Genomic DNA, 12,384 nt, shown 5'->3' with positions numbered 1-12,384 from the left:
AAGACGGGAGCGTTCCACTGCACGGTAAATGTGTCACCATGGGCGATAGATTCGCCATGCGGAGGGGGACGTCCTTTATAGGGTCGACGAAGGCGTACGGCGTCGCCAAGGCCCGACGTGCTGAATTTGCCGCTCCTCCTGCTGTCGCTGACCCCGTCGACCCTTTGCACCCACTCCCTCCGCCTTCACGGTCGTCGTCCGAGGATGACAGAGTCAGTAGCAGTGGGCTGTTTTCGTGGGCGAGGGATATGGAGACATCGTGACTGTGCATATGAGTCAGTTCATTGGGAAGGTGAAGACGAGCCAGACGGGCATATCGTTTGTTGAAAGAGGATCCGGTCGCGAGTCAAACGAGTCAAGAGTCAAGGCCTAGAGCGAAAATAAGACCAGAGAGGGTCGGACGGACAAATGAAAACATGGTAGATAGGGCGGAAGATACTGCGTACGAGAAAAATGTCGGAAAAGCAAACTAAAGGACGCAGCAATAAGACGGAAAGTAAAATATACAAAACGTACAGACTCGCGAATTCAGGAGTAGCAGTTATTAGTACATGACAAAGGCAGATATCAACCATCAAAGGAATAATCAACAGTCGCAACAAGGTCAATCCAGAGAACATGCAGATATTAGGACAACAGAAAAGGTCTACGCACACGATGGCGTTTTTTGCCAAGAGGCCGTCCATGCCGAGTTGATTGAAGCCGCCGCGCACTCTGATCATATCTCGCAAGCCCATGAGGTGGTATCGTAGGTCCTGGTCCGATTCGCCCCAGTACCACTCAGCCACGGTTAGCTGAATGACGCCGGCGATGGCCGCATCGCCGGGCTTTTGAAATACCGAGGTGCTTGAGCGGTTTGCGTCTGTTGAGGTGAGCGCGGGGGTGTTTGACGCCCTGCTTTTGCTGCTGTCCATGGTCAGGTTTTCGTTGAGCATAGCGATGGCTTGGCCTTTGCAAATCCGCAGGACATCTGTCCGTACATCCCCAGTTTCGTGAAGGAAGCAGGCTGAGGTATAGAGAATGATCTGCATCACCAGAGGATCTTGAAGGCAGAAAGGAGAGTAATGACGTATAAAGGGGTTGTTGGGGCTTGGGTCGCCATTGATAGAGGCTTTAAATCGGGAGAGAACTGCGATATCTGTACACGCATATCAGGACCATGTCTTTGGCAGATCAGGGCTATGTCCACTTACACAGTCTGAGTAATTTCTTGTTCAAGGGATTTTGGTCCACAGGTAGAAGCGCTATTTGCTCGTCTATACCACTGGCTGGTCGTTCCGGGAATTGTACCCTAGACTCTGCTGGATGTGACCAAGGTCCAGAACTCTGACCATGCTGCGGGGTATTGTCATCGTCATGGGCCGTTTCAAAGTTCTCGAAAATCAACTTCGGGACCGCTAATCGATGTGACAAGACTTGCTGCGATGCTTGGAAGATGTCGACATCTAGTATACTACGATCGGGGTTGGCTAATGGAAGCCATGAGACCGACGGTGGAAGACATTCTGCATCGTTGTTGAGGAGTTCTGCGTCTGGCCGTTGTACGCCAATCGTAGATTGAAATGTTGCCAGTTCCGAGCTGGGGCTTGGTTGTGACGTCGAGAGACCTGATACAGCCCAGCCAGCGATGGAAGGACTCCCGAGCGGTCTTATTGACTGAGACGTTTGTATCAGGGGAGAGCTTACTCCTGGTAGTGTTGAGAGAAGGGGACCACGACCTCCTGCCCTTGCTGGTGTCAGGAAGGTAGATGTTCCCGGTATGCGGCTGCTGTCGGATTAAATTATGTACAAGATTTCGGTGGCACCCGTAGATCTGGTAGGATGGGACGGGGACGGGGCTTCGAACTTACTTGCCCACGCGGTACTCGCATACGGGGTGAGGAAAACGACGGAGGCAGTTGCTACATGGCTGGCCCTGATCACACTGTATCTAAGTTAGTCTTATGGTCCTTGGATGTGAGGGCTCAAGACCAAGCAAAGACGCTTCTTTTGATGTTTCGTGAATGACCAGTAAACACTCAATACCGGCATACAGTGTACAAAGCCAAAAGAAGAAAGTCTCAAGCGGTCAGTGTACGTGCCTTCTGCTTCCTTCGCCTGCACTCCCCGCAGGACGTTGTCGTCCTCTCGGCGCGTGCTGCGTTCCGTGACGTCCGCTGCTGCTGCGAGCCTCCGGACATCGTCTGAAAACGGCACGAAGGCGGCGGCGGCGGCGGCTGCTGCTGCTTCTGCTGCTATCGCTCCCCCCTTTCGTCTTCCGCGAAGAATTCGTTCCTGAGATACTTGTTTTTTTGTTCCACCTTTCCAGCAGATCAGCGGCGGCGACGCAGTATCAAACATGACGTGACTTTGGACCCGAGAACCTGGTTGAAATGTTCCTGGTAAGGCTGACTTATAACAAATCGGAGAAAAGAGCAACGGGACATTGTCGAAACCAGATCAAAGGAGAAAGGAGGCTTTGTCTGAGCTGTAGGTCGTCGGGTTTTGACACATTTGGTCTAGCGTCATGGGGATACCTTCCTTGGATCGAGCTGGGCTGAGGAGAAGCCACAAACCAGCCCTCTGTTTCTTTCTTGGGGTTTGGTTGATGTGCACTAGCTTCCTCACTAGTGCGAGAGCCCAAACCCAGGAAGCGGTAGTTTGATGGTTCAAGGTTTCGCTCGCTGGGGAGAGAGAGGGCGTATATGAGCCAGTCGATTCGATGGAATTTCCGTGGGACACAGCTGATGCATCAATGTCGACATATCGGATCGAGCCTGGTCAGATCCGGTCTCGACATATGGAGACTGTAAATAATTGCCTTGCAAAAGGTATGCCCTACTCGAAACTTCCCATCGCTGCCGAGAATATCTCTGGACCGCAATCAATAATTACGGTAGATGCTACCTTTTCGAGTCATTCATGGACCGGATAATCAAGCCACTGGGCAGCAATTATGCTATCAGCTACACGCTGACCGCAGAATCGGTGTAAGCTATGAAGCACAAGCCCCATCGTTGGCGGCTTGTGATGCTCGAGCCTTGTCAAAAAAAGACTGGACACTTGTCCTTGTAATACCCTGCCACCTGAGAGATAGAGTCGATGCGGCGATGTGACGTCAAGTTTGAGAATGGAATTAGCCGGCGAAACAGAGCCATAGGCTCAGACAGGCTTTCCAACGGCCCGCTTTCGGTGAAGCCCGAGGCGGACTCTCGAGTTCAAGAATGCGGACCCAAGGAGCAGTCGATGGTTCGCCAGTGTGCGAAAAACGGTCGAGCAAGTTAGATGTGCTGAGATTCGTGACAAGCATACCCGGAAGCCTTCTCCTTTCTAGGGAATGTGACGCCCACATTGTAACGAATCGATGCAGCCGCAATCAAGCAAGTGCGCTAGCACAAAACATGCGTGTCCTGATTCGGACAGCTGAAGTGAGCCCATGATGCGTAGCTTCTGCTCAATCTCGCGGATCTAGAGACCTCAAACTCAATCGACGTCGCCAAAGGAACGAACTGCTCAGCTACAACAGGAGCCAAGAAGGGCTAGGCCAGGCTTTCCACTAAGGCAGAGCTAGCGCCCTTGGGAATCTCCATCATTCAGTGAGGTGCCCTGTGGAATTCGTCAGCCCTGTCTGTGGCGCATCAAAAAAGCAAGAAGTGAGGGATGATTTTCTGAAAAACGTGTTCATCGAGACACGGCTTCGTAAAACGTGCCTATAGAAGCCCGCTGCCGGCCCCCAAATGTCTCGGTTGGACTTAGTTGAGGTAGCATTCCTGGGGGTTTCCTAATGCTTCGAAAACTCCATCTCGTGTCGATTCTTACTTTGGTCTGTGATGCGAACCGTGGGTAAGGGGGCAGGGAGGAACGAGACGACCATCAATGAGACATTGGCGTGCCCCTCGTGGCTGTTCACATTTGCTTTGGCGACGATGGGACGGCGCCATGGGCGGCGAGCCTGGAAACAGCCTCGTTGGCTAGCTAGCTAGATGTCGTGCGGACGCCATTGAAGATGAGGTGGAGTAGGTAATAGATTCGAAGCTGTGTCGACGGCTGGAGCTTCGTTCTCGAACCCAAATCTTGAGCCTTTGATCTGTCAGAACCCACGGCAAGATTTCCAAGAGCATTGGAGTTGCAGCATATCAAAAACGAACCGAGGCCAGCAAGTCAAACGGAAATACAATGGGTGTAAGGACGTTTTGGCAAGCTCAGGGGAACGTGCCTTTTAAGCTTAAGGCCGCTTCGCGATCAGCAGGGCCCACTCCGCCGTGACGTAGTGACCCACTAGCCGACCGAAGTCTCGGGTTCTCGCCACCGCCCGGAAAGCGGGAAGGTCCCGGGCTTGGAAGAGTTGGTTGCTTCCATGCTGCACTGAGAAAATTAGTAGGCACGGGGAGCGAAATGCTTAGGCGTAAGGAAATGTCATTATTTCATTAAGATGGCCGCGTGCTGTGCCACCACTGCACATAGCCAGTAGAATCGCATGCGTTGGAATGGTATCTGAACTTAACCCCCCAAAACCTGTTTCATTTTCCGAAAAGAACTCCCTTTTACTGTGTGCTCTTGAAGAAATAGAGCCTCATAAAGTAGCATGATATCCGCTTCTCCGATGGCATTCCGATGGTATTACTGCGTTCCGAGTATTCTCATGTGAAGAAATAGGGTATTCAATCGAACTCTCCTTCATTTACCTCCCGCGGTAATCTGGCTTTCTAGCCATGTTCACTGGTGGAGGCTCGTCATCCACTGGATAAGGCAGAGGCGACGAGCCAACCGGACGGCGGCCTCCGGCTGCCTGATGTTCTGGAAGTGGTGTCTTGGGAGGCAGCGGTGGTGGAATACGCTGTGGCTGCTGCGATTGTTGGACTGGACCGTTACTGTAAGGCTGGTTCTGCCATCGGGGATGTTCATCCGGGCTCATGATAGCAATCTTGTCAGCGCCTGCTGCGTAGCGATACTGCGCTGGAGTTGGCGCAGTGACAACAAGTCTGTCAATCTCATCGTCCTTTGCAGGGGGCAGGGGCCGTTGCTCAGCCCGTGGTGACGACGATGGTTGCAGCCGTTCGCCGGAACTCCTTGGAGAAGGACTCATTGGTGAAGGAATGTGCAAGTGCTCAGAGCCAGATTCGTAAGACTGACGGCTGGGCGGTGTGTTGTGTGGCGGCCAGGAGGTAGGAATCTCGGCCGGCAATTCCACCGCAAACGACATTGGCTCAGTCGTCTCCGAGTTTGACTTGACCAGTTCAGGGACTTCTGGTAGGCGGGAGAACCTAATGTTCGCTTTGTGAATCTTGGCCATCTTCGCAGAGGCACCTTGAATCATCTTCTGCTCGACTTCCCGCCTCAGGTATTGCCGTGTGCTCGTGCTGATTTCGGCCAGGCGATGCCATTCGTTCATACCAAACTCGCCGACGCCAACCTCCACATTAAGACGATAGTAGTTCTCGACGTTGACGTTCCGCTTCAACAGGTGCTCTTTCCTCATTTGCTCGTGGATCGCCTCACATCCCTCAATCTTGGAGATAAGCTTCCGGCGAGCTTCCGCAAACTCTCCCAGGAAACCTTCGTACCACATCTGTGAGTTCGCATCACTTCCTTTGGGCCGTCTGCCGGTGCCAACGCTGAGAAACACGCCGACTTCGCGACCAGGCCATTCGTTGACTACGGCTTCGTCAAGAGCCTCGGGGGAAGGGTTGAAGGTGCCGCCACCGTCGTCGTGAAATACGGACTGCCCGATTTGAATGGGCTTGAAGGCTAGGCCGATCGCACATGTTGCCCGTCCAGCCTGCCAAATCTTGCAGTCAAACTCTGGCGGAGGCTCTCTTCTCGAATCGTAGGATCGCAGTACGGCGGCGGGGTTGCCCTTGCGGGAACCTTTGTACATTGCCAAGACGACGCTGAAAGAAGGGAAATGTCAGTTCAAAGCGCGTTGCGATGTAGGCATGCCTGGCAAAGTACCGGCAGTAAGTGGGCAAAGACTTACGTTTTAGTCCTGTTCTCCCTTGCGTCGTAAAGTCTCGCGTTCGGGTCACCGTAACGCGAGTTAAAGGCAGGGCGTGCCATCTGAGCCTGGGGACTACGTGCGCTGAAGCTGACAGTGCTGGCGTTGCTTGCATGCCTCCTGGGGTTTGAGGTGTTGTATCCACTGAGAGGGCTGAGTACATCGTTCTCGGTGCCGTCATTGCCTTCTTTCTGATATACTGTGTGTTCCCTTACAGCCTCCTTAATAGCCTCCTCAAGCTTGGAGGCCTTGAAGAGGGTTGAGCGGTAGGGAATGCCGGCGATGGTTTTGTCGGTCTCGAAGACCATGCGCGTCAACCTAACGTAAAGTTCTTTGCATTGCTCTAGATCTAGGCGTAGTCGACCGAGCATCAGGGCTATAAGACCGCCGGTACCGGTTCCTACGATGAGGTCGAAATGATCGCAAGGCCGAGGGATTTCGTTTCGCCGCGGGGCTCTCCCCTCGATCTCGACAAAGGTGCGGTGCATGAGTTCTTGGAGAATGATAAACATGGAGTAACCGCGGACTCCTCCGCCATCTGTCATCAGCATGTTAGTCGAGTGCATCGGCGCTTTCGGGCCAGTTTCGCATGTTTTGCGCGCGACTTAGGTGTCGCAATAGTGGCCGGTCTGCTTCACTTTGCTTACCTAGAGACAGGATGCGTAGGGGAGGGCCCTTTGTGGTGTCCCTCCTCCTGACTCCATTGGAGTCCATGATTTGAGCAAGCTCTCGTGGGTTAGCTGGCTTGGTCGCGATCCACCAGGCTTCTTGGTCTCGGTGTGGGGTATCGGTTGTCGTTGAGAAATGTCTGTTGGCGGTCGCAATGTGATTGTTTTCGCAGAGTGGGTGTTGTTTTCTGCGAAATGCGAAAATTAGGAATTTCGGAGAAGATGGACTAGTACTGTAGGTGCAAGTGTGTAAGTAGGTAATTAGTTTAGGCAAAGCAAGGCAAGGCGGGTAAGGCAAAGTGCAGATGGTAATAATCCACCGCCCACCCACGAATACAAGTACAAGGCCTGATCACGAGTGGGAGGGTGACGCAAAGAAACGGCTTGCGCCCTGCACCATCCACTTGGATGGGGTCTTGGCCAACCCTGTCACTTGCCCACTTTGTGGAGGATGGACTCACCATTTGTGGTCACTCTACCGATGATTAGCAGAATGTCGTCGCATTCGCAGCTTGGGCTGGAAGATGGGCGAAAGTCTGAAGATGGGTCGGCTGGTAGCGATTGCGATGGCGATGGCGGCGGGGAGACAAAACACCCCAGCGAGAGAACCTGTATTCGACCTTAACAGTCCGCGCGACTGCGTGTGACGCCACAGTAGCTAATTTAGAAATGGCCCAGGGTATTTTAGCGACTTGGAAATGGGCACGAATGGAAGGCCGCCGTTGCTCCTAGGCCCGGTGTCTTGGCTCCCTCCCCTTGTGGTGTCAGCGAGTGGGAGGCGGGAGTGAGATCCAACTAGGTCAAGATCTTCTCTTTAAGGAGGCGCTGAGGGGTACCTGGACCATAGAGCTCCGACGTGAGTGCGTTTTTCCAACACAGGCGAAGGCGAGATAAGGGGAAGGTGATATCTTGCTTCCTCTCGATTTCTGTTTGAACTTGTGAGGGCGCCGACGGAAAGTGAAAAAAGGAATCGGGAGCACCGGCAAGAGAATGTGGTAAGAGGCAAATAGTAAAGTGGGAGATAGGAAGAGAGACTGGGTGGTGGGATGGAAGGTGCAAGATGCCCCTCTAGTGTACCTGCCTCGGGACGACGGGATGGGATGGTCGGATGGAAGTTTGGTCCTTCTTTCCTCTGCCGTTTTTGTGTCATTCTTTTTTCATTCATCAGAGGGAGCGAACGGCCAAGCTCATGTTCTTACCATAAGCGCAAGCGTATCTGCTGCACCTTACGGTAGGTAAGGTAAGGTAAGCCCGAGTGCTCAAAAGACGGCATTGCCTAAGTATTATTCCCACATTCGCCTGCTGCAACAACTTACGAGTATCCTCTCCAAGGCTTCACACAGTCTCGGTCGGTCCAGGCCTCCCGGTACATATCAAAGATGACATCCCAAGACGAACCAGACAAATCAAGACTCCTGCAGACGCGACAGATACCCCGAGGCAGGTCGCGAGGCAGACACACGGCTCAATAGGCTAGCAAATTACAGCAGCATACTTGTAGTAGTCTCGCAGCCAGTACTTTGGCTTTCTATACTGTAGCCGAAACGAAACCGCAGGGACGCAAAATGTTTCCCACTCCACGCAACCCCGTATACTCGCGAACCCCGCCCAATCGCGGCCTGTGAAACCGACCGTCCGTCCACGACTCTTCCGGGACCTGCGACTTTGGGGGCCTTCCATTAGGCTTTGAGGCCGTGTTCCTTGCTGGAGGATCCCGGGAACCTGCACTAGAGCCAGAACCATTCTCGAACCTCTCTTTTCGCAACAACTCCAATCGAGGCCGTCAAACCTACACTGCGAGTACCCACGCAGCAGCGCCGCAGCAGTTCATGGGTACGGATACTGCCTCTGCCGCAGTGCCGTCTGCCCTGACAGATGCCCCGCTCTCGCGAGATGGTCCCTTCAAAAGAACCAAAGACCTCAAAGTCACAGGTTCCGAGCGGAGGCCGAGGCCGAGAAACACTCAGAAACATCTATTACCCATGGTTTGAGGTGCGGACATACCCCACCAGATCTTCGGCCACTTTGGGCCCCGATGACATGCCCGTGCTGCCACGGCCTTGGCTTGTTTCTGACCTTGGAAGAGCAGCGGCCAGGTCTTCTCCGCGTCTGAGTAACTGCTTATTGGCCATGCCCGGTGTATACTCATTCAAAACCCCTTCGTTATTGAAGCCAGTCTTTGGGATTCTCTATCATTTGACTTAGCTGCAAAACATACGATGTACTGCGTTTCTTACTTGCATCTTAGCAGCAGCTATCACGAGAACTCGCCAGCAGTATCCTAGTGACTACTGTGTAGGTATTCCCACACTCGCTAATAATGCGGACAGGGAACCCCTTCGGATGACCACACCCATACGTCAGCAGTGCCATCAGCTTTCAGCTTTGCATGTGCCGCCTGGCCGCGCTAGCTCCCACCTCGAGCGTTGAGAAAACTCACCGGTCCAAGGTCTTGATTGGTTATGGTGTTTTCTTCTTACTGAACTAGAAGCTCGAAGCCTCATTTCCGCGTGGCTGTGCAAGGCTTGGACGAGTTCCCAACTCTCTCACTCGTCAATCTTTCTCTTGGAGCTCTCGAACTTCAGTGTTCAGAGCCTTTATCGCCACTTGGAAGCGCTCGCGTGACAAAACATGGTTCTCCTAATTGTCGACTCCTGGAACGGTCCTTGATAGCGATTCTTGGTAATAGAATCCCAATCCACTCATTTGCTGGGCTTAAATCAGAGGAACGAGAGGAAAGGCATCACCAGCCCGATGGGAAAGTTGGTCAACGCCTCTTCGGAGGCCCATTCATGCCCGACTCCAAGAGTCACAAGGATTTGTGGACTGGTTAAGTCCATTCCAGGCGGCCCGCCCACCGAATGCCGTGATCCTTGACCGGGCCCTCCGTGCCGTATCAAGGGTTCGCTATCTCCTCTCGTCACTTGTGTCCGCCACCGTGTATCTTTTCAGACGCGGACTCTTACTTCGGTCATCGTATTGAGCAAATGGTCCTTTTCATCCGACTTGGCAGCGGAAGGCGCGGGCCCATGTCGACTTGACTATCCCAACTAAATGACAGGTGTCTTCCGTGTCTCCAAGCTCTTTCCTTGGGGCAATGTCTTCAATTGGTTGTTCATTGCAACCCAACACCAGCGGACAAACCATGGCAGAGCAGAAGACACCATCGTCCCAGGTGATTCTTGGGAACAGCGTGCTGTTCACCACGGTCGGCGTTCTCGCCCAGCAATGAAGAATGGACTGGGGGAACCTGGGAAAAACGGATCGACAAACACCGGCTGCCTTCTTGCCCGGGGTCCACTTATTGGCTCGGGGCAAGCCGCGGCCGGAGCTCCCACAACTGTTGACCTCAGTATTATTTCCACGGACCCAGGTCGGTGGCGAAGCAAATGGGCAGATGCACGCTGGAGAAGTATCGAACCTTCAACAGGTCATCAAGCCGTGAACGTAGTCTCTATCGAGTCTGTAGCCAAAACCATACCCGGCCTGCTTCACATTGGGAAACCATCCCTCATGCCTGGATCAAACACATTCATGTTTGACTGAGGTGACGGCCCGGCAAGCATGTGTGAGAAGGGTACGTTAAATTTACGTCAATTCGTCCGAGCCTTGCCGCCACAATTGCGATGGTCTTAGGCGCGGATGATGAGACGAATTCTATCCTCATCGTGCCTCTGTGACCTCTTTATACTGCTGGCATTGCTTGGCAGCCTGGACTTGGCCACAAGCGCATACCACTATTGCATGATCCTACATGTGTATAAGCTCCCAGCCCTCGACAGCTGTATTCCCTGTTGCCAGGGAGGACCCTTCATTCGGATCATCAGTGCCGCCCACCGAGACCTGGGATGCATTTGGTGGCACAAGGCCAAGCTGCTTGGTATATGTGCGGCAGTACCTAGATGCAGTCTGAGAAAGGGATGAACTCTTTGGGTTCATGGGTAGTTGAGGATCCGTATATATAAGATAGGTAGCCTAAGCTTCTGGACGCGGGGAAATGTGTTACACAGTATGGATGTCCTCCACAACGCGGAGGCGAACGATGAGGCCCAATAGCGCAACGCGTGGGCTGGAAAGTGTAGGTACCGGTAGCTGACGGAGCAAAACAGCCGATAGGAGGGCGGATGCACTGGAAGCTGCTGAGACTCGATCGTGCAAGCTCAATTGGCCAGCAGCAAAAGGGAATGGGGTTAGGAAGGTGAAAAGGGCCTGATGTGGATGGTGGGACTAGAGGCCTGCAGCCATGGCTTTCCGACGCGGGTAGAAAGTGTAACTTGGGGATCAGCCAAGCAGAGGGAGTTCTGTCTTTCGCCATTGTTATGCTACCATGCTGGCACGCTGCCCAGTCTGCCGGTCAACCCAAGCCTGGAGTTGACAGACTCTCTCTGGCGGACCTCACGGCGCTGCGGCGCTATTCGGCCTTCAGACTACATCAGCCGGCCTGACTGGGCTGCCATGCCTCGTATGTGGCGGCGGTAGCACCGATTGGTATTGTGCTGCAGTGGTCGACAAGACATAGACGGACAGACAGATTTGGATGGGCATGAATCCAATGATGACAAGGGACGAGATGTGTGACGGATGACAGGTGGCAGGTGCCAGCTCAGGTCCATAAACACACCCGACGTCAAAAGTCAATTGTATCGAAGCTACATCCGACTGCCCGTGCTAAACGCCCTTATTTCTTTACCTGGCTTCGTGACCTTGAGAGCACACAACCAAAGCTCAGAATGACCTTGAGGAACTGCGGCAAATGGGCGCGAGTGAGTGGGTGGGTGAGTGAGTGAGTGAGTGATGGGAGAGAGATGTGAGGGAACGGACTGGCGTGGCCTTGGACGTCCGAGGCATGCCCAACGGAGCCGCCTTGCAGCACAAGGTTGTACAGGTGGCACCAGTAAATGGCAGTGATTCAGGCAGGGTGCATGAGAGAGACCAGTTATCAGGTCTTTTTGGACGCCTAGCAGCACGGCAAAGGCGTGAGGAGGGGCGGTCGAGGCAGCGGCGGCGATGGAATGAGGGGCACACACACATTACATAGTACACTCACCGGGCAGACACCACACACACTCACACCTCACACACGCGAGGTAGTATACTCAGCCCAGTCAATCTGCATGAGTTGTATACCTAATACCTTACAGATGGAGGACGAGTGACGGGGGCGTTTGATGTCTGCGCGAGGTGAGGAAAGTGGCCGCCATGGTCTTGAGATTGGCGGGATTGCCATATTGGATTGAGCCAAGATTGAGCGAGACAGAACAGGATTCAGCCAGAAAATAGAGAACGAAGCCATTGTAAGCAGGGAGAAAGGATAGCGCTTCATGACATGATGGGGAGTGAGTGGTTGAGCGAGGTGCGTCTCTGTGTCGGAGAGAAGTCACCACCGGCGCAAGGTGAAGGAAGGAAGCTCCAGTGTGCTCCACTCTCACTTCTGCCCGCCTTGCTGCACGGACCACCAGCGAGTACCTGGTGAGCCTTGATTGGCCCGTCGCAGAAGAGGCAGGATCGGCCCAGAGCCTTTCCACCTCTTTCCTGCCTTTCTCCCGCAACGAGGCTGTATGTAGACGTCCTCGGTACCTCTTCTGACCCCCCAATTATCACTGCCCACGACAATTCAGCCATCGCCCAATTCCTCCAGTGCTTGCCTCTCAAAACTTCCCACCCTCATTGAGCGCCTCCATGATCATAACGCAACTCAATCCCAACCCGCGTTTGTACAAATCGTCTCCCCATTGACATCTG

At 53.5% G+C, this 12,384-nt stretch overlaps 2 protein-coding genes across 2 annotated transcripts; both read right to left on the bottom strand.

Moving 5' to 3' along the window:
- Positions 1 to 312: 312 nt before the first annotated feature.
- Positions 313 to 2,276, bottom strand: BDZ83DRAFT_103871 (uncharacterized protein). The gene is made up of 4 exons (XM_060501045.1): positions 2,082 to 2,276; positions 1,851 to 1,924; positions 1,194 to 1,765; positions 313 to 1,138 (listed from the first exon to the last, which is right to left on the bottom strand). Exons 1-4 carry the CDS (start codon positions 2,178 to 2,180, stop codon positions 363 to 365), a joined length of 1,521 nt encoding a protein of 506 aa, XP_060368897.1. The 5' UTR covers positions 2,181 to 2,276; the 3' UTR covers positions 313 to 362.
- Positions 2,277 to 4,660: 2,384 nt separating this feature from the next.
- BDZ83DRAFT_748948 (patatin-like phospholipase) lies at positions 4,661 to 6,688 on the bottom strand (the record flags this gene model as incomplete). Its single annotated transcript, XM_060513695.1, has 3 exons — positions 4,661 to 5,870; positions 5,957 to 6,512; positions 6,622 to 6,688. The coding sequence occupies 3 exons, from the start codon at positions 6,686 to 6,688 to the stop codon at positions 4,661 to 4,663; spliced, it is 1,833 nt and encodes a 610-aa protein (XP_060368896.1).
- Positions 6,689 to 12,384: the final 5,696 nt, after the last annotated feature.

Source organism: Colletotrichum acutatum, assembly GCF_030867785.1.
Source record: "Colletotrichum acutatum strain CBS 112980 chromosome Unknown BDZ83scaffold_15, whole genome shotgun sequence".
Classification (NCBI taxonomy): Eukaryota; Fungi; Ascomycota; class Sordariomycetes; order Glomerellales; family Glomerellaceae; genus Colletotrichum; species Colletotrichum acutatum.
The sequence above is the reverse complement of the archived record's forward strand: the minus strand, read 5'-3'. Positions and strand labels throughout refer to the sequence as shown.